The sequence below is a fragment of the Mustela lutreola genome, chromosome 8 (assembly GCF_030435805.1).
Source record: "Mustela lutreola isolate mMusLut2 chromosome 8, mMusLut2.pri, whole genome shotgun sequence".
NCBI lineage: Eukaryota > Metazoa > Chordata > Mammalia > Carnivora > Mustelidae > Mustela > Mustela lutreola.
This window is the reverse complement of record NC_081297.1, coordinates 104,481,603-104,504,570: the sequence shown is the minus strand read 5'-3', so window position 1 is coordinate 104,504,570 and position 22,968 is coordinate 104,481,603. Positions and strand designations below refer to the sequence as shown.

The 22,968-nt window shown below is 33.9% G+C and overlaps 1 protein-coding gene across 7 annotated transcripts in view; it reads right to left on the bottom strand.

Annotated features, from left to right (window-relative positions):
* The window catches only part of CNOT2 (CCR4-NOT transcription complex subunit 2), a 124,361-nt gene that overhangs the window by 65,155 nt on the left and 36,238 nt on the right, over positions 1 to 22,968 (bottom strand). For 2 of the 7 annotated variants that reach the window (XM_059186309.1, XM_059186316.1), the window contains exon 2: positions 7,707 to 7,779. The exons of 1 other annotated variant lie outside the window; for it this stretch is intronic. In XM_059186309.1, the coding sequence (XP_059042292.1) occupies positions 7,707 to 7,779 (73 nt within the window). Of the gene's footprint in view, positions 1 to 7,706; positions 7,850 to 22,968 lie in introns of those variants that run through there. 4 more of the 7 variants (XM_059186311.1, XM_059186312.1, XM_059186310.1 and 1 more) reach the window with 3 other exon arrangements.

The following is a 22,968-nucleotide window of genomic DNA, read 5'->3' as shown; positions in this document are numbered from 1 at the left end:
CATATGATGGAATATAGATCTAAAGGAAGGAATAAATGATAATGTGTGAATAATGGGTAAATACGTGGGTAAAGAAGATAGACTCCAAGATTAACAAATACGATCTAACGAAGAGAAATACAGCAAATATACCTGCCAATTAATTGGTCAATATGCATTTTGTTCAAGTTCTTAACAAGGAAGTGGTATACTTAATCACATTCTCTAGCTACAGTGGAATTACATGAGAAATCAGCAACAGAAAGACAACTAGAAAAATCTGCTAGGTTTAAAAGATTATAAACACTTAAGATTAAAGAACATCACAATAAATCCTAAGTAAAATAATTAAAGACTGATGAACAAAAATAAAATGATGAATACGAAACAAAAATTAAAAGAAAATAACTAAAGCTAAAAATTTCTAGTAAAACTGACAAATCTCCAGCAAGACTGACAAATAGGAGAAAAGGGACACAGACAACAACCATAAAAATGAAAAAAGTGCTACAGAGGAAAAATAAATTCTTTATCCTGATAAAGCATATATATAAAAAAGATACTGCATCAAGTATCATATTTATTGATGACAACATAAAGCTTTTAGGACAAGTAACAAGAGAAAGATTTCTACTATTAACACTTCTATTTGACAATGTATGAGAAGTATTAGTGAGATCAGAAAAGAAATTCAAGTTGTAAAAATTATAAAAGAGGTATCAAAACTATAATTTCTAGATGTTTATTCATATGAAAACACCAAAGTACCTAAAGATAAATTATAAGATTAAAAAAATTTAGCAATATTGACACAATCATCAGTTTAAAATGTTGACTGTATGTCAATATAATAGTAACACCTATAAAATGTAATTTTTAAAATGCCATTTACCAAAAAATCCCCAAACTGTATGCATATATCTGGGTCTTTTATTAAAAATATAACAAAACTTTACTGAGAGAAAATACAGAAGACCTGAATATAAGACTTCAGGAGAGGAAAACCATCATAAACATGTTACAATTCTTTCCCAAATAAAAATGAAGTCAATAAAATTCCCCTTATGAACTCAATACTTTTGATATATATTGTAAATTTGTCATTGAACAAAAGGCCAAAAAAGTAAAGACACTCAGAAAGACTATAACACAACAGTATAGCAATTGAAATTCAGTACTGGTGCAGGTGTAGGCAAACACATTAAAGTAAAAGAACAGAGATTTTAAAAACAGACCCATGAATATAAAGTAACTTGATTTATAATACAGTAGTCCCATTAATTAGTTGAGGAAGGAAGAAAAAAATCACTACATGATCCTAATATAATCACCTATATGCCAAAGAATGGAAATTGGACTCCTAACACTGTGTATCAATTTCAAATAAATTTAAATAAGAAAAATAAAATAAATCTTTCAAAAGACATAGACTATTTTCATTTACTTGATATCAATAGCTCAGAAATGTTTCACACAACCTCCATAAATTCTTTAAAAAATTAAAACTTTGGCACCAAATGTCAGATCAGTATCAACACTAATGAGAACTCAAAATTAGTAAAAATATTCCTGAAAGACCTTTTGTGAATTTAATTTTCCTGAATTTTGAGAATATAACTTGGTTCAAAAAAACTTTCCTAACTTCATAAAGCTCCCTCCTTCTGTTGTTTTCATGTAACATTTAAAAAACACAGTGACTTGTTTTCTAGGACTTTCTGGCTCTGTTCTCCTCTATCCTTTTTATTTGGAGGTTCTCTTTCCTGTCTCTGTTGCCTCTATCCTGCTCAACTGTGATTCCATTCCCAGAAACTTCTCGGCAGGGTCCTGGGAAAAAACACTAGTAGGCCAGTCTCGAGAGTTCATATTCATAGAGCAATCCTGCTCAAGTCCCTTTGGCCCACAGGTCCTCTATGAAGATCTAATGCAGTGGGAAAAATTTCTCACAGCTTCAAATTGGATAATTACACTTAATCACTTTCAAACTGGTAGTTCACCACCTTTGAAGTACATGAGGTGTTCCCAATGCTTCTTTCTACTTTCTTACACACTGTAAGTGATATATGTAGGTTTTCTGGTTAGTTTTCATCTGTTTATATTTGGGGATTCATGGAGATACCTCGTGAACAAGTTTTATTACAAATGTTTTCATGTGTCTGGGTTTTGCTATGTAGTTGTTCTATTTTTATGTGGAAATTCAGAAAGATCTAAAAAACTAAGCTGCCACCATTGATGCAATCATCTCAGAATCTAAGCCAGGCCTAGGAGTGCATTTTAAAAAATAATTTTGCTTACTTCTATATTTTTCTGGTTCACAGAAATATCAGCACTAATGTTTTAACTTTCTGTTTAACAATGAACATATTCCATATTTATGACTGAGGCAAACTACTTAAATGAAAACATTCTTCTGAAAGACAAAACAGCATATCATGTGTAAAACCTATGGCAAAAGGAATAATACCACAGTGAATACAGGAATGTATTAAAATATCTGGGATTTTAAATCTTGCGGAAACACAGCAGGATCTGTCGGTTACCATGCAAGCTACCACTATGACTTAGAACTAATTACTGAACAGAGCTGTTAGTTACTTCTTGTGGCCTAGGGGCACTGTGAAAAAGCTACCAATACACTAAGGGTATCATATACCATGTATCTTGGTTAAACTTGCTTTTTGGAAAAAAATTATCTCATTTGATGATTTCAGAAGATGAGGAAAATAAGTATCAGAAAATATAATGTAATCAAAGAAAGACTAACACTGTTGGTGTCCTGTAATAATGAGCCAACTAATGAAGAGTACCTTGGGAATTCATTGAACTTTATGTTCTTGGTTGGCCAGAGGAAGAAAAAAAAAAGGTGCCAAAAGTAACAAATAAATGTCAATTTTTAAGAAAATATTTAGGTCATGGAGTCAAAATGTTGTTGATAATGTGATTGTGACATAAGCAGAAGCATCACATTCAAAAGTGTAATTGTAAGAGCAACCCCATTGTGTAACTGCAAGTGAACAGTCATCCATTTTCAGTTTTTTCTATCTCCTTGCTTCATCTCTACCTACAGACAATAGGTTACAGCCATTTGTTCGCAAGAGTTGCAAGAGAAAAGAAGAGTAAGCTGTGAGCCAGTTTACTGGTTTCAGCCATATTTTTGAACTAATTCCTTCCTCAGTTAACTCTTCACCTTAACCCAACACCAAACAGCAACAATAATGAAAATCTCCATCTTTTTGCTCTGAGCACCAGATCCACTCTGACAAATCTTAAATTACTAAGTACCCATTTTCTAAAATTTCTTGTTCATTTTATTAAGTATTTTTATTTTATGTATCTTTAACATACTTGAACCTATTACAGATTCTAAGATGCTTTGATGTTGGTGCTGTTTTCAATCATACTAGACGGTAATCATCCAATAATGGTTACAAGCTACAACTATAACTCCAATATACCACAGTGTAAGATGTATCCTGACAGCAGAAAGACATAAATTTTCAATGAAGTGTAACTTAGAATAAAAGAAATGGGCATTTCATTCCTTATTTACATTACATTTTTACTACAGTGCAAAATATAAAAGTTAGAAATAGTCCTGTAACTGTCTTGCAAACCAAATGGAAACACACCTACTGATGCATTTGTATGTGTTAAAATAACTAGGCAACTTGTTCTTTAAATGCTTTATATTATGCAAAAATACTTGGGTGAATAGTCAGGTACTGAGCTGTTTGGCAATATCTGGGAATTTGTTCTGGGTGGGCTAGAAATTCATTATTTTTCTTCCTATATGAAAAAACAAAATATATAGTACCACTTTCCCCCAAATCACCACACAACACACAAAGAAAAGGTACACCTGTATATACTGAAACACACACATATAATAAAATTATAAAAATAAAAAGAATGAAACACAAAATTCAAGCTAGTGGTTACTTCTGGGATGGAGGCAGGGGAAGAAGGATGGCACATAGAAACTTCCCCATTAAGTACAACATGCAAGCTGCAGAAAAATGTCTTTGTTAAAAACAAAGACAACAAATTACATTTGCCCCTATACAGTCACTAGAAAAGATCTGAAAAGATACACAAATAAAGAATTAATGTAAACTTTCACATTCTATTTCCATTATTCTTCAAAGCTTTTGCAATGCACCTCTATAACTTCTGTGATTAACAAAATTAATAAAAAGGAAATAAAGTATTTAACTGCAGGGGTAGGTAGGAGGAAATGGCAATACAAATCACTGTCACAGTCATGTAACATGTTATATTCCACAAAGTTATAAATCAGCGACTGGGATGCATTAGATCCACACAGATATCACTGAACTAACCAACATGACATGATCAATGACCTCATATTATAAAAAGTTCCATTTGGAATAATATCTAAAAATTTTTGTAATATTAGTAATATGTTACCTAGCATATGCTACACTTTCTTTCTTTCACTTATTTCCTTGTTTTAATTTTACTGAAACAATGTGCATTAAACCCCTGTTATTTACCCAAAATCATGGTAGGTATTAATAGGCAGTATCAAAATTTAAAAAAAAAAAAGTGGCTCCAGTTTTCAAGAAGCTTATAACATACAGTAACACTGCAATGACAGAAAAGTTCTACATCTGCACTGTCTGACATGGTAGCCATTATCAGCAGGCAGCTGTTAAGCATCTGAAATGTGGCTAATGCAACTGAAAAACTAAATTTTTAAATTTTAATTTAAATGAATTTAAATTTAAATATTCACTATGGCTAGTGCATATAGTATTAGACAGCACAGGCCTACAGGAAGACAAGGACAAATAAACAGAACTACAATCTATTACGGTCAGCACTAAACTAGAAGTATTACAAAGGCTATGAGAGCAAGGAAAAGGAGCACTGAGCTCGTCAAAAAAGGGTTTCTGGGATTAATAACACCTAATTCTTGAATCATGTAAACAAAGGTGAAGCATTACATGAAGAGGAACTAAAACGAATAAAGGCTTAAAGCTATAAAAGTGTATGGGAGGTAGATTAAAATCAGCTTTATATTCCTAATTGAAAAAACTTCATAGTAGGGAGTAAGAAGAGAGACTGGAATGGTGAAAGCATGTTGGGATCAAAATGTAGAAACACTGTATAATGTTTAGGAGCTTGATTTTATTATATAAGAGAGGAAAAGCCATTGATGAGTTAAGATTAGTAATTAACATAATTAACATGGCTAGATTTGTACATACTTATAGCTGAAGTAAATTAGTATAAATTAAAGGAAGATAAGAAAATACTAGCAAAAAGCATTCAATGGAAAAAGCTTAACAATCCTTCCAAAAAAGAATGAGCTATGAATCATTTAAATAATTAAATTCTCATCTGACCTAATACAGCAGTCTAAACAAATACTTGTTCTGAGTTCAAATAAAACTCAACTACTCTATACAAACTCCAAAAACTTAACTGGGCCTAAAATTACAGAAAGAAATGCAACAAAATAATTACCAGTATAAAAATCAATACTTCAACCAACACCCATGTGAAAGTCGTAGGTTTTAGCACAAACGTGATGGAATGCATATTCTTAAACTAAGTTCCTAAGGCTTCAATCAGGTCTATAAAGAAATGAGAATTAGAAAAATATTATTCTTCTTGTTAACTTCTGGAATATTAGCGTATAATTATCAGGCTCCTTAAATATCACTATACGGCATCAAGTATCCTTCAAAAACAGAAGCCCTCAAGGATAAATTTAGTGCAAACATCAGTACGAAAAAATCCTACTTTACCCATGAAAAACAACAAATTCCTCAAAATGGAATTTTTAAAAATCCAAATCCTTCCATCTCAGCATATACAAACTTTCAGTGTTACCTATAAAAATACAAGTTATTTAATATTCCTTTGAATTTCCCATATGCTTTTAATATATGCATCATGATCAGATGGGAAATTATATTTCTATACATGTACTTTGCAGGAGATGCTTCAAAAATAAAATAATTTTACAGAATAAATTTAAATAATTGTTTCCAAGGGTATTTCAACATGCATTAAGTGTCACTAAGTAACAATAGAAGAAAAAAGGGGAAAATATTTTCAGCCAGAAAAACACTAACCAAGAATTCTTTCAGGTAAGTTAAGGAACCTGGATTAGTTATAAATAATGTAACTTGAACAACAGATTATTTTTAGAGTAGAATGAGCAGGAATTAGGAAATCTCCTCATGTATAAAACATAATTTCATTTTATTCCTTTCTTAAATGTAAATTTTGAATTCTGTATTAAAATGATTCTATGAAGTAAATTAACAACATTGTGTAGTCAATACAAAAAGTTCTATACTTACACTTTACAAACTTGATTATGAGCACCAAAAAGCTACATAGCCTAGAATCACAATATTCTTAAAATAATTTAGCAAAACCTATCAAAAGATGCAACAGCCCAAGTAGTATGACTAATTAAAACCTTATGAGTCAAGGTAGTTGGAAGTGGTTGTGAGGAAGGAGCTATAGCAAGTACGAAAATTAGCAAAGGCCGTGTTAGTCAAGTCTATGAGAACTCTGAGTAGGAAAGGTTACAGGGAGGAACTGATTTTGCATTGCCACAGCTATGGCTTATTAAAATCGTAACATTCTGGCAAGAAACTTCAGACAAGAAGTTAAGTGAAAGGAAGAATAATTTGACACTATTTTTATTAGGCACAGTGCTCAAAGACTCTTTGCTATTAACACCATGAAGACCCATTCACAACTTTTTCCACTATCTACCTTTCCTATCTGAGGGAAAAAAAGATTAACTGGGCTTAAATAAATAATTAGCAGATAAATGGTTAGTGAATCAAAGCTGTTACCACACTAGTTGCTTTCAACAGTCTAGAGGGAATGAAAGTGGTAGGTTAAAGGGTCTGAGGGACACTTGAGTATGTTATCAGTGCAGAAAGCCTAAAGCTTATTTATACTTGAGTGGTGAACTATTCTCTATTGTGAATTGCTGCATAATTTGGTAATAAGTTATTATCAAATTTTAAAAAGGAGATTTTCTTTGAAAATATTAAATTGAAAAAATGTTTTTTAAATCACTACTTCATACCACTATCTTTCACCTTCTTTTAAAATCTAAGAAAGAAAAGGGAGTATTATACTTCAACCATCCTTTCAGCATCCTTAAATGCTACATAGGGAATGGATATTATTAACCAACTTAATAAATGACAAAACAAGAATCCAGCATTGTAAGGATAGCAAGCTAATGAGAAATTCAATAGAATTTGGGTCTCTGAGCACCCCGGGATTTGCATTTCTTTTATACTCTAACCAATTTTATCTACATTTCTGTGATGCTCTATTACTCTGCATATAGCCTAAGAATTCAGGTTTAGTCTTCCAGGAATAACACATATGAAAGTAATCAGCACTTTATTTTACAGAATACTACCTTGAAACCCAGCCATGGAGTCATAAATTGTGTATCAGATAATCTAAGTTTTGACATATACATGAAGCACCAGAAAAATGTTTTGATATTAAAAGAATATACATTTATCATAGCATTGTTTATTTTGAAAAATGTCCCCACCTATTTCTACTGCCAAAGCCAACACATGTATTTTAAATTATAAACCAAATTTTTCAAACTGAAGTGCATCTAATCTGCTGGTGTCAATTAAATATAATACATTAAACAGTTCAATGCACCTATATGAACAACAGAGAAAAAAGGAAAAAAAAACTGATCTTACCTGGTAGTTTCTTTTCTCAGATAATGTATGTCCATCAGTCCTCACCATAGAGTCGTGTCCTTTCCTCACAGTACTGGAGGCAATCAAACAGAACTGTCACTCAAGGGTCGTGTCACAGGAAGGACCGCCCACCAGTTCTCCCTCTAGAGTGGAATTATCCAAAAGCCGTCAAAATTACTAACATGTATATATATATGAACAGTAGCAAAAATATCCAATATGATACACAGAAAACAAAAACTACTTTTTTAAAAATAATACAACTCATCTTCCTCTTAAGCACCTAGGGAGGGCTAGAGTGGGCAGATACTTTGAGAATTTACTAAATATAAAGAACTCTTCCCTCCCACTTCTACTCTCACCCATTAAAACTGTCCACCAGACCTCACACACAAGGAAGACACATAAAAAGTAGACAAAAAAATCAGCCCTCAGCTGACATATTTTTAAATATTCTCCTCTTAGTCTCAGAAATAACCAATTAATTCAGATTCAGTCATATAATTTCAAATCATTCTCCTCCAAGTACTTGTTTAATACAGCTGTTATTCTTTCAGTTTATGAGGTTTATTCCTATGCCATAAGACTAGAATAAATCATATATTCCCAGGATGATTAGTAGATATGAACTTAATTCAATTTTCTATTAAACTGAATTATAATATAACTTTATTTTATGTTATATATAAATGTATTTTATAAAAATACAATTTTCTATTAAAATTTACTCCTAGGAAGAGGAGCAACACATGTCAACTTTCTGGATGCCTTTGTCCTTCAATCCACCAATTTTGTACATGCTCTAATAGAATTTATTTTTTCACATTAAAGCAGAAAAATAATGGAGCTCATTTCTTAACCTGGACAGATAAATAATTCCAAAATGATGAAGCACTGTACACCTCAGTTACCAAAATAAATAAACAAACCACTGAAGTAGAGGTGATAGTCCCTAGAGATGCTAGTTGAAAAATACAGATTTAAAACAAAAGATCAAAAATTCAAAAGTGGTATCTACAAAGAATTTGTAAATATATCTTATCAAGACCAATGTCCCTCATCTAAGTTTTAGTAAAATGTTTACCCTATGGAAGTAGTAAGTATACCTATTAAAATAATATAATAATAGTCACTAATCACTAGAAATTATATTCACATTTAGAGCAATTATTTAACAACATATGAAATTTACTTTGGGAGAAGATAACAAAAACCTCTAATTTAAATTCATAGTAAGTATGAATCAACTGGATTAAAACCAACCAACCAACACACACACACACACACACACACACACACACACACACACACACGGATTACCTCTAAAAAGTAATCTAATAAGAGAAAACATTTCCAAGGAAAATAAATCACTGAAAATTAGTATGATTACATTTAAGTTTTTTAAAAAGTCCACATAATGAAAGCCTATATTGAAAACTGATATTCCATCTCTGGTTTTATATTTGATCACAAGCACAAAGTTAGTGAGTGTTATATTTTTACTTAATTTTAACCATCTTACATTGCATGCTTGGCTGAAATACTTTAATATGCCTGGCTCAAGGCCAAAAATGCTAATTGCTCATTACCAATGTATATGTACTACTGATATTAAGTATGTCTCCTCAAAAATAACAGAGAAAGACTTTTTAAACCATAAGTATATTTACCGCCATAAATGTAAACTTTATCATCTCAAGGAATTAGGTTATTCATAAAATAAAATTATCAAGTGAATTGATGTCCAAGAATAATTAAGTGACACACATTTAGCTCCAACTTAAATTTTCATGACTGTTACAAAATGAGAGCAAAACTATTTTATTATGCATCCCATGAAAAAACATTAACCCCATTTTAATGTTAGTGCTTTATAAAAGTAGTAATTTAAAGCACTACTTGCCTTAACTATTAATCTTATCATGGCAACTCTGAATTCAATGGATAATAATATAAAGCTTCAGTTTTTTCTCACAGGCTAAATATGTTTCCCTTGTTAAATTAGTTATGTTTATATCAAAGTACATGCATAACATCACATTATGCATTTCATCAAAAGATGTTAGAAATCTAGTATCAGGCAAGACAATTTGAATGTAATTTAATGTATTTTAGCATAACCTAACTAAACAGGTTATAAAAAGACAACTAGGACTTTATATGCTAAATAAGACTTTAACTAAAAATAAAGGTTATTATTTAATCTGTAAACTTACCAGCTAAAAGAAAAGTATTAATTTTGGAACACTATGAATTTTAGTACAAAGGAAAAACTTGTTTTTGTTCATTTCTTTTGTTTCTTCCTCTTGGGATAACTTCAAGTTTTTCATGGCTTTGGGTTTCAGTCAACAGCCACTTAATGCTCTAAGGACTATATGAATCAATATTCTATACTGATCAATAACTAAGACCCATCTCCTTTTGATAAAGGGAAAAAGGAATGGAGGCACTCTATTTTCTTTTAGGTAACCATAAAGAGCTAACATTTGTCACCATTATCTTGTATTAAATAAAAATCTTCAGTAATAGATTGCATTGATACTGGGAATGAAAGAATGCATAATATATTAAAAAGAAAGTAACTGTACATGTTAAGAGTATGTGAAAAGGAGCAAGTATGAGAAAACATGCCCTCTAACTGCCTACATTCACTGAAGTTTATAAACTGGTTTTCCTACAAAGTCATGAATACTCAAAAGTAAGAAAAGACAAGTATTTATAAAACTACAGTGAAATTTCCTATAAGGCAGGAGGCCTTCCAAGATGGAAAAACAGAGACTGTATTTATCCTCCTGCCTTAAATAACTAGAAGATTAAATAAAATATATAAAATAATGATTTTCAGACAACAGACATCATCTCAGGATGTGTCCTGAGACAGAACAGAAAAAAGAACAACCAAACTAATGAAGCTCTACTGCTTGTAGAAGTATGCAGCTAAAACAGGGAGGGGGAAGGCAGAACCCAATCAAAGCCTAATGGTTTCAGTGAGTTAAAGGAAAAGAACCCAGACCTAGGAGAGACACCAAGACAGCTAGAATTTGCAGCGCAAATGATGAGAAGGAAGCTGCAGAGAAAGAGTTTCAAAGATCTGAAGACAACCAGATTGCCCTCAAGGTTTTAGATGAGTACTTATCTGTGTACGCATGTGAAAAAACTATTGAATCTGGAGAAAAAGCCTCTGAAAAGTAATCAGACCAATCCTCAGAACTCAAGTTTCCATCATCTGGAGTAGGGCAGTTTTAACACATGAAATACTGAATAGAGTTCAGAAGCTAATACATGCATGAACAATGAAACTGAGTAAGCTTTAGACTAAGGATATTCTGGAGCAGCAGTAACAAAGATAAAACAAGCCTCAAAAGGATAAAGCTACTTCACTTTTTTTTTTTTTTTAAGATTTTATTTATTTATTTATTAGAGATAGAATGAGAGTGCACATGCCAGAGAGCAAGCAAGAGTGAGTGAGCAGAAGTTGTGGGGGTTGGGGGGAAGGCGTAGAGGGAGAAGCAGACTCCTGCTGAGCAAGGATCCTGATGTGGAACTCAATGCCACCACCCTGGGATCATGACCTAAGCTGAAGGCAGAAGCTTAACTGACTGAGCCACCCAGGTGCCCCAGATGAAGCTACTTCTAAGTGCCATAACTGTAATCCAAAACAAAACCCAACAATATTAAAAACAATACAACACACTCCCACAATTAAATAATATAAAATTAAATGTCTGGCATCCAATAAGAAATTACCAGTCATGTATAGAAACAGGAAATTCACCCCAAACAAGGTCAATTATAATAAGGAGAAAGACCAGCAATGATACAGGTGATAGACTTAGTAGACAAGCAGATTAAAACAGATACTATAAATATATTCCATGCATTCAAGAAGATAAAGAAAACTATGAATATGGTAAAAGAAATGCAAGGTCATGGAAAAGACCTAAGTTAGCAACACAGGAATTTATGGTGACAGAAAAGTTCTGTATCATGCTTGTGGTGGTGGTTGTAATAGGATTCTACATGTTTGATAAAATACCACCAGAATGATAAAGACATACAAAAAAAGAGGGATCTTGTGAAAACTATACTGTGTCAATTTCTGATTTCAATAATGCACTATAGTTATGGAAGACATCACTGGAGGAAGATGGGTGACAGGCATACGGGGCTTCTCTGTGCTATGTTTGCATCTTCTTATGAGTTTATAATTATTTGAAAGTTAAAAAGATTTTTAAAAGGCTCAAACTGATCTTCTAGAAATAAAAATTCAGTATCTATAACTAAACATGCATTGGGTAAGATTAGCAGTCTTTTCTAAAGTTAAAGAAATGTTTAATGAACTGAAGACACAACTAGCAATCAAAACATATATAAATATATATATAAAATATAAAGATATATATAAAATACATATTTTATATATATATATAAAATATAAAGATATATATAAAATACATATTTTATATATATATATATATATATATATATATATATATATATATATATATCTGGGGTATCTTGGTGGCTCAGTCACTATAAGCATCTGCCTTTGTCTTGCATTGTGATCCCAGGGTTCTGGGGTCAAGCCCCACATCAGGCTCCCTGCTCAGTGGGAAGCCTGCTTCTTCCTCTCCTACCCCCCTGCTTGTATTCCCTCTCTGTCTCTCTCTATCAAATAAATAAATAAAATCTTTAAAAAAGCAAATTTAAAAATCCAAAACTAAAGACAGTGAGAATAAAAGGAACTGTGGGACAATGAAATGGGAGAGAATAACAAGTGAAAAAGAGAACTACTGGGCAATATCAAGCAACTTAACATTAACATAACCAGTGCCTAAGAAAGAGTGAAAGAGTGGGAAGCAAAGAAAACAATGGCATTTTCCCTAAATCTGATGAAAACTATATTCATAGATAAAGAACTTCAACAACCTCTCAAGAGAATGAGAGCAACACCACCCTCATAATTTTAAAGTCAAGTTGCTGAAAAACAGTGAAGGAGAAATCTTAAAAAGCAGACATCAAGAGACAAACTACATACACAGAGAAAAATAACTCAGGAAAGACAGCAAACTTCTCATTAAAAACAATGCAAAGCAGGGGAGAGTGGATCAACATTTTTAAACTACAGAAAGAAAAATATCAACTAAGAATTCTAAATTCAGGGGTGCCTGGGTGGCTCAGTGAGCTAAACGTCTACCTTTGGCTCAGGTCATGATCCCAGAGTTCTAGGATTGCGTCAGGCTCCGTGCACAACTCTGTGCACAGCCCTCCCTCTGCCTCTTCCCCTGGCTTGTGCTCTATCAAATAAAGAAATAAAATCTTAAAAAAAAAAAAAAAAATTCCCCGAATCGCTAAGGAAATGTTAAAAAACAAAAATAAAACTGAGGGCATCACGTTACCTGATTTCAAGCTTTACTACAAAGCTGTGATCACCAAGACAGCATGGTACTGGCATAAAAACAGACACACAGACCAGTGGAACAGAGTAGAGAGCCCAGATATGGACCCTCAACTCTATGGGCAAATAATGTTCGACAAAACAGGAAAAAATATACAGTGGAAAAAAGACAGTCTCTTCAATAAATGGTGCTGGGAAAACTGGACAGCTATATGTAGAAGAATGAAACTTGACCATTCTCTTACACCACACACAAAGATAAACTCAAAATGGATAAAAGACCTCAACGTGAAACAGGAATCCTTCAGAATCCTAGAGTGAGAACATAGGCAGTAATTTCTTCGATATCAGCCACAGCAACTTCTTTCAAGATATGTCTCCAAAGGCAAAGGAAACAAAAGCGAAAATAAACTTTTGCGACTTCATCAAAATCAAAAGCTTCTGCACAGCAAAGGAAACAGTCAAAAAAACAAAGAGGCAACCCACGGAATGGGAGAAGATATTTGCAAATGACAGTACAGGCAAAAAGGTTGATATCCAGGCTCTATAAAGAACTCCTCAAACTCAACACGCACAAAACAGATAATCATATCAAAAAATGGGCAGAAGATATGAACAGAGACTTCTCCAATGAAGACATACAAATGGCGATCAGACACATGAAAAAATGTTCATCATCACTATCCATCAGGGAGATTCAAATTAAAACTACATTGAGATATCACCTTACATCAGTTAGAATGGCCAAAATTAGCAAGACAGGAAACGTGTTGGAGGGGATGTGGAGAAAGGGGAACCCTCTTACACTGTTGGTGGGAATGCAAGTTAGTGCAGGCACTTTGGAGAACAGTGTGGAGATTCCTCAAGAAATTAAAAATAGAGCTTCCCTATGGCTCTGCCATTGCACTACTGGGTATTTACCCCAATGATACAGATGTAGTGAAAAGAAAGGCTATCTGTACCCCAATGTTTATAGCAGCAATGGCCACGGTCGCCAAACTGTGGAAAGAACCAAGATGCCCTTCAATGGACGAATGGATAAGGAAGATGTGGTCCATATACACTATGGAGTATTATGCCTCCATCAGAAAGGATGAATACCCAACTTTTGTAGCAACATGGACGGGACTGGAAGAGATTATGTTGAGTGAAATAAGTCAAGCAGAGAGAGTCAATTATCATATGGTTTCACTTATTTGTGGAGCATAACAAATAGCATGGAGAACAAGGGGAGTTAAAGAGGAGAAGGAAGTTGGGGGAAATTGGAAGGGGAGGTGAACCATGAGAGACTATGGACTCTGAAAAACAATCTGAGGGGTTTGAAGTGGCGGGGGGGTGGGAGGTTGGGGGAACCAGGTGGTGGGTATTAAAGAGGGCACGGATTGTATGGAGCACTGGGTGTGGTGCAAAAATAATAAATACTGTTATGCTGAAAATAAAAAAATAATAATAATTTTTTTAAAAGACTCGAAAAAAAATTCTAAATCCAGCTAAAATACATTTCAAAAAATGAAGGCAAATACAGCCACTTTGGAAGAGCGTGGCAATTTCTTATAAAGTTAAACAGACTTACCACACACACACAACCCAGCAACTGTGCCCTTGGGTATTTACCAGAGTGAACTAAAAACAGTTGTTCACTTGAAAACCTGTTCACAAATGTCTGTAACAATGAAGATGTTCTTTCAACAGCTGAAAGAACAAAATGGTGTATCTATACAATGAAATTCCACTCAACAATAAAAAAAATTAGCTATTAATTCATGCAACACAAATTTTCAATGTATTTTGTTAACCAAAAAGGCTGTATATTACTTGTTTCCATTCATATGACATTTTGGAAAGGCAAAACTACAAGGACAGAAAATAAATCAGCGGCTGGCAGCAGACTGGAAAGGGGTGGGAGAAGTGACTGACTACAAAGACACACAGGGGAACTTTTAAAGAAATGAACTATTCCATACAGCACTGAAATGGTAGATAGATAATGCTATGCATGTGTTTAAATCCATAGAACTTCACAACATAAAGAATGAACTTGAATGTGTGCAAATTTTAAAAGTCAACCAGGAGTTAGTAATGTAGACCTCAAAAAAGACTACCAGTATCATAAATGTATGAGTATGCAAAATGCAGTGACCTAAGTAACTTTAGAGAATGATGTTTTGACTGCTCAATGTTAAGAGAGAAAAAGAAAACTCTACATAAATAGTGTATTCTAGTTGGTAAAGTGATCCATCACAGAGCTATGGGTTAATAACTCTGAAACTGCTATGCATGTCTACTGGAGATAAATATGAAGTAAAATAGACAGTGGTTGGTGGGAACCAGGTTCTCACTATCAGAATTATTAGCAGTGCGTTAGAGTCAGAAACATCTCTATTGGTATCACTCTGTTCTCAATTATAAAACACTTCAAATAAAGTAACTTCAGATCATTACAGAATAGATCATTTCACTAGTATATGTCACTTAAAAGTAATTAAAAGTTGATAAAATGCTAGGTGATTAACAGGTATGTCAAAACTATATTTTAAAACTTAAGTATGGGGGCGCCTGGGTGGCTCAGTGGGTTGGGCCGCTGCCTTCGGCTCGGGTCATGATCTCAGGGTCCTGGGATCGAGTCCCGCATCGGGTTCTCTGCTCAGCGGGGAGCCTGCTTCTCTCTCTCTCTCTGCCTGCCTCTCCATCTACTTGTGATCTCTCTCTGACAAATAAATAAATAAAATCTTGAAAAAAAAAATAAGTATGATAAAAGGGTTTTTAAAAATTTTTTAACAATGTAAACAAACCTATTTTTAAAAGGCTCCAAATTTTATTGAGTATTTGCAACCAAGTTAAGTAAGTTTATCTCTAATCCTTTTAAGAAAATGGTCGCAGAATTAAATGTCAGGAATGCACAGTACTCTGTTTAACACATGTTATCACTAATGTCTACTCATGTGCAAAAATTTCTCTCAAAACTCAGGATACTTTTAGAATAAATTATTGAACACACCAGTATAAATGGAAAAGGTTGAACATTTTACACCTCCCTTTTCTGTGCTGAAAAGCCTTAAAATAGACTTAGTCATGTTATCAGCTTAAAATCTGACAAGAAGCCACTAAGGGGGGAAATATAAACCAAATCTTAAAATGAGAAAAAAAAAGTAGGCTATTCATTCTAGGTGTTTCCCTAAATCAGAGCCTAATTTTAAAAAAAAAAAAAGCACGTATTATCTAGTATAAATGATAACTGAACCCCAATTTTTCTTTCAGAAAAAAATTTCTCAGAATAAGAAATTAGTGATTATGAGTAAAATTCCTAGAATATACTTGAATAGAGACTGAAAATAGTTATTAGTTTTATTCCCTGTGTTAAATTAAATTTTAGATGTGACATTATCATATAAAAATGTATACCTTGAATGGCACAAGAACCAGAAAATCTGAATTCTAGGATTAGCTTAATCAATTTCTCCTCTCTGACCACAGTTTCCTAAGGAATTCATGAATTGTTTCTACAACATCTATAATCTGGCAGTCTTTACCAACTCAACTTTTAAACTACAGTGTGAATATGGTCAGGTTAAGATGGTCAAACCAGTTGGACAGGCTTTATTATTTTTTTTAAGGGGACATTATAGTCTAAGTTGGCTATTAATTAAAATAGACTACCAGATGGGATCAATTTCACTGGAGTTCAATAAAAGCTGAAGCGCACTCAGCCATTATCTTGAAAATATTAGGGTTTCTCAATTCCAGAACTATGTCAAGAGACTTCTTGTATATAAGGAAGACTGTAGTTATAAAATGTTATGACTTTATTTTCTGAACTAATTTTTCCTTCAATCACATGGATAAATGTTTTTAATATTCTGAGTTGATGACTTATGGTACATACAAGAAACGTGGGCAGATGAAACAGAAATAAGTAAAACTCAAGAATATCAGTTTCATACCAAACTGAGTCTGGGAAAACTGCCACATTAACTAAAAATAGTTTATCTGAATGTTTTAATAATACAGGTTTCATGGGTCTGTGATTATCATGTAAAATGAAAAGTTGTCTATACTTACAAAGAAAAATAAAAGTAAATTGACAGTATTCTCTTGAAATCAATTTATCCTCTGGTTGCCATAATTTCATATTTTGTAATTCAATTTGGTGCATCGTCTATTTTTTGTAGTGGTAGCCTCCCTGAGGCACTACTTCTAAATTTCTATGTAGGTCTCTCACATATATGCCAAGGAGGATTTTAGCCACCAGATACACAGAATTTAGTATGAGTAGAAAAATCAGTAAATCATCTAAAAACACCCAGCATCTCAAGACAGAAATTTTCTACTACCAAGTCTTAAAAGTCCCAAATAAAATGAAAGACAATAAAGACAGTCCCTGAATTTAAATGACAAAAGTTCAACTATTTTTTGAACCACAAGCTTGGGAATCAAAAGCTCCTTCTTTATTTTAGGCTTAAATGAAATTAAAGTCCAAACTTAAGACAACCAAGGGCCTTCTAATCTTCCTGCTACCCGAAAACTTACATATGTTTACATAAGTTGTTTAACCTGAGTGATTCAATTTCTTCACAGGAAGATAAGATCTACGCAATCTAGCTCATGACTATGACCAAATAAATTTGTAAACCAGATATATGATACATAAAACTTCACTTAAGTAACTGTTGTTTGAATTAATTCACTAATCGAATGTGTAAATGGTATAAATTATTAGTACTTAGCTAATTTCCTGCCAGTTTAGAGCTAAAGAAAGTATTAAAATTAATGAATGTTTTAGAACCTTTCATTACAATTGGCTAAAAATCCACAAAGATTTCCAAGGATTGAAGTAGCTATTGCCAAAGCAGTCCCTCTAAAATAAGACCAAGTCATATTAGCTTCACAATCTACTGTGGAATGGACAGACTAATTCTATTAATTCAACAGGGGAACCTGCTAAAGTTATAATCTATAATTACAACTCCTTAAAATATATAACAACTCCCCTGTTACTCTGCCTTGTAGAATGGCTGTAAAGTCATTAAGTATAGTTATTTCATATCAGCAATTAAAAATACCACGTGTGAAGGAGAAATCTGAAAACTGCAATTCTATTGTACTAAAAATTTTTTATAGGTAATATATATTTTTTTCATAATTTACAAGCTGTTGATTCTAGTGATAATGTGATTATCAAAACTGCCTAGTTCATATCCACTGCTTAGGCTTACCAAATTATCTCTGAAGAAAAATGTAAGTGACAAAGGGAAATTAAATGGTTTCTTATAAAAAGTAATTAAAAAGTTGCTCTTGAGGAGCACTTGGGTGGCACAGTTGGGGGAGCAGCCAGCTCTTGATTTCAGCTCAGGTTATGATCTCAAGGTCCTGGGTTACAGCCCCATGCTGGGCTTCAGCACGAGTCTCCCTGAGATTCTCCCTCCCTCTGCCCCTCCACCCCTGAGCATGCACATGTGCAGTCTCTCTCTCAAAAAAATTTTTTTTAAAGATTTTTATTTATTTACTTGACAGAGATCACAGGTAGACAGAGAGGCAGGCAGAGAGAAAGGAGGAAGCAGGCTCCCCGCTGAGCAGAGAGCCTGATGTGGGACTTGATCCCAGGACCTTGGGATCATGACCTGAGCAGAAGACAGAGGTTTTAAGCCACTGAGCCACCCAGATGCCCCTCAAATGTTTTTTTTTTAAATCTGTTCTTGAAATAAATCTAACAAATTAATTATATATTTTTAACTCTCAAAACTAATTATTTTCCAGTTTTCCTAACAGAGTATTAAATAAAGCTTAAGTAGAAGAGCAGAAAATAATTACAGCTGCCCATTAAAGAAGATAACCTAATAACTGGTGAACACTAACTATATGAACACTTCTTAAACCCCTCAAAGTTTAGTCTTTATACAGAAGAGGCAAACTGTACACAGTTTTTTATGTGATGGGCAAGGCAATGGCCAAAGGCATCCTGAAGAGGCCTGGTACACGACTGTCTAGGGCACTAACAAAGGAAGAGAAATGGGTATATTTAGAGAAGACAGAAACAGGCTCAAGGGGGCACCAGGGTGGCTCAGTAGGTTAAAGCCTCTGCCTTCAGCTCCGGTCATGATCCTAAGGTCCTGGGATCGAGCCCCACATCGGGCTGTCTGCTCAGCAGGGAGCCTGCTTCCTCCTCTCTCTCACTGCCTGCCTCTCAGCCTACTTGTGATCTCTATCTGTCAAATAAATAAATAAAATCTTAAAAAAAAAAAAAAAGAAAGAAACAGGCTCAAGGATTTATACTGTTTTTTCATCACCAGATGCAAATAAAATCACCTAGGGAGTTAAAAAAAAGTACTGATGGGGGTGCCTGAGTGGCATAGTGGGTTGGGCCTCTGCCTTCCACTCGGGTCATGGTCCCAGGGTCCTGGGATTGAGCCCCGCGTAGGGCTCTCTGCTCAGCAGGGAGCCTGCTTCCCTGTCTCTCTGCCTGCCTCTCTGTCTACTTGTGATCCCCGTCTGTCAAATAAATAAATGAATAAAGAAAAAGAAAGAAAGAAAGAAAGAAAGAAAGAACTGATGTCTCCTCCCTTGCCCCTACTTTCATTACTTGGACAAGAATGGAACCTGGTCATTAAGATGCTTTTTAAAGAACTCCAGATGATTCTCATGTACATCCAAGGCTAAGGCTATCAGGGCTAAGATTGAACAGGAAAGTTTTCATCTCAGCATTAAGTATTAACCAAAAATAAACACTATAAATTAAAGGTAGTTTAAGAGCATTATTCATTTCCTTTGCATGCCAATGTGCCCTTTCCCTGCCTCTTATTCCTACCTCTGAGAAATAATACTAAGCCTTAAACATTAATTTTTAAAATGTTTTAAAAAGATTTCTTCAGTTGAAATACACTCATTAAGTTCAGAAGTGGCTAATACAAGAAATGCAAACATTACAGAAAACTTCTTTGTTAGAAGAAATTTCTAACATAGTATGGGTTTCCTTCACTATCTGGAAGTTTGCAATATGCTACTTCACTTTTATAAAAGACCTATATTAGTATCTGCTTTTGTTAACTGAAAGAAATCCAAAGAGGATTTTCGTTTCTAGGAAAAGGTAATTGTTTCTTTGCTTTACGTTGTTTCACTTAGGTTAAGGTTTCACAGGAATGAATGCTCTACTTACAGATAGCAGGGAAACCTCTACTGAGGTTTTATTAATTTTTTATCATTTTATTTATTGAGAGAAAGCACACAAGCCGGGAGGAGGCAGAGGAACAAGCTACTCTCCACCCCCACCCCTCCATTGCTGAGCAGGGAGCTGGACTCAGGGCTCCATCCCAAGACCCTGAGATCATGACCTGAACTGAAGTCAGATACTTACCCAACTGAGCCACCCAGATATCTCTGTTCTTACGGAGATTTTCTGGTTTTTGTTTGTTTGTTTTAAATATCTTATTTATTTGACAGAGAGAGAGAGAGAGAGAGAGAGAGGGAGACAGCGAGAACAGGAACACAAGCAGAGGGAGCAGGAGAGGGAAAAGCAGGAGAGGGAAAAGTCAATCCTCAGAATAATTCAGTAAACATTACCATCCCTTTTGTACAGATGAGAAAACAAACTAAGATCAAGAACTAGTAGTGCATTAACTAGAAGTAACAAAACCAGAATCTGAGTTCATACCTACTTGACTTGTATCCAAGTCTTAACCACTACACTTTACTACTTCCCACATATTTTTCATGAAAAAGTTATTTTTTGTTATGAAACCATTTCAAGAATTTCTAGCTATCAAATAATACTTCTCCTCGAAAGTCTCATTCTTCTGCTACAATGAAGAAATCAGCAATGGGGAGAAAAGTAACGGACGTTACTCACTTTGTGTACTCACAGTACACAAAGAAGGTGATCAGGAAGTACCCACAATACTGTTTCAGACAAAACAGCAGAAGCTAAGCAGAGAAAAAAATAGACACTAACAGCTAAACTGTTTTTATTTAATTTTAAAGCTGGCAGATTATTCTGGTCAACCAAGGTCTTGCTGTCTGCTCCAGCCACAGAAATGAATAAATTCAATGTATGTTATCTTTACACAATTCTTCATAAAGAATTCAATTCCTTTACAAATCCACTTTCTACATCTCTATCACCACCAGCACGGTTCAAGCCACAATTATTTCTTACCTAATTGATCTCCCTCTATTGTTTCCTCTAAGAACCATCTACCAACCAATCTGGTCTAGGTATCAGTGCATTTTGATATCTAGGAGTCAGATGAGATGAAACAAGCAAAGAAAACTGAAGGAGCATCAGTGATGGAAATGAAAACCAAGGAGGGTATGTAAGTATGTTCAAAATTTACCTGGAAAAGTGGTTCAAGGAAAAGCATAATGAATTGTTTCAAACACCACTGAGTAAAAAAAATACATTAAGATGGAAATTAATCTTTGGATTTAACAGTATGAAAGTCAATGCATAATCCTGACAAAAATAATTTTGGTGGAATGGGAAATAAAAGTACTGACTGGATCAGATTCATAAAAGAATAGAAGGAAAAAACTGACATCCTTTTCAAGGAGTTTTGCCATAAATGTGAGGAGGAAATGGGAAATGTCTGAAAGAAAATGTCGAGGCAAGAGAATTCTTTTATAAGCTAGGAAAAATTACGGTATAAAGGGGAAAGCTGATGACATAAGATGGAGGGAGTAGTATTACTAGATGAAGGAGGGAATATGTAAGAGATATTGGCCTTAGATAGGCAAAAACATAAATGAGTATCATCGGAGTGAGGACAGTAAATGGGTACCAATTCAGGCATGTGGATAGAGCTTTCACTAAGTATGGGATTTCACATCTGCTTCTGTTTTCCATTTTCTTAATAAAATAAGAAATTAGGTCATTAACTCAGAGTGAAGATATAAAAAGAAGTATTAGAAATTTGAAGAGGGAGAAAAAGGTGTGAAACAGTGTTCTAAGAAAGTAGGAGAGACAAGAGATCAGAGGAAATGCCTCTGCCATGTAGAACTGCCAACTCTAAGTTGGTATTCATCGTTCTACTTTTCTCCAGCCATATGCAGCTGCAGTGGTTGGCAGAGGTTTGATTAACCAAAGCTAGTGAGTATAATGAAGCACGAGAAAGGAAAGGAGACGAAGGGTATAGACAAAATGATAATCCCAATGATAGGTAAGAAATAAAGTGAGGGTATATCTTACCATTTGCTTAAATTATAGCCATACTGGATTTCTTTGTGACTCTCAAACACACCAGTCAGTTCTCATCTTAAAACCTTTACTTCAGTTGCTCCTTTTCAGTGATCTTCCTGCAAATTTTCACATGCCAGTTTCTTGACACTCACATCTCTACTTAACTATATTTTTCTTCAGAGAGGCCTTCCCTGAACATTCACAATCTGAATTTTGTTCTCATGTGTTTACTACAGTTCAGAATGCAAGCTCCTTAAACAGAGAAATCCTATTTTGCTTACCATTTAAAATACCTAAAATAGTTACAAAATAGAAGCTTTTAAACTGAATTCATTGAATAAATGAGCCATAAAAATATGCTAAATCCCTTACTAAGTTTAATATGAAAACACCATTTTCCTTAAAAGAACTGCAATAAAAGCATCTTGTCTGATAAGAACAAGATCAGTAATCACAGGTTAATTTTAAAGTTGGCTGCCACAAATATCACCCAAAAAAATTAAATACATTGCAAATATAATGCACATTTATTCCCCTTGATATTTTCATGCAGGACTAGGCCTTCACTTTAAGTTTAGGATTATTAAGTAGATTATCACATGATCTTTCTGTATAAACCACATCTATAATGCATGTCTTAATATTTCCAGTTTTAATCTAGTTCAAAGCTGAACAAGATCTTAGAGATACTTAAGTAA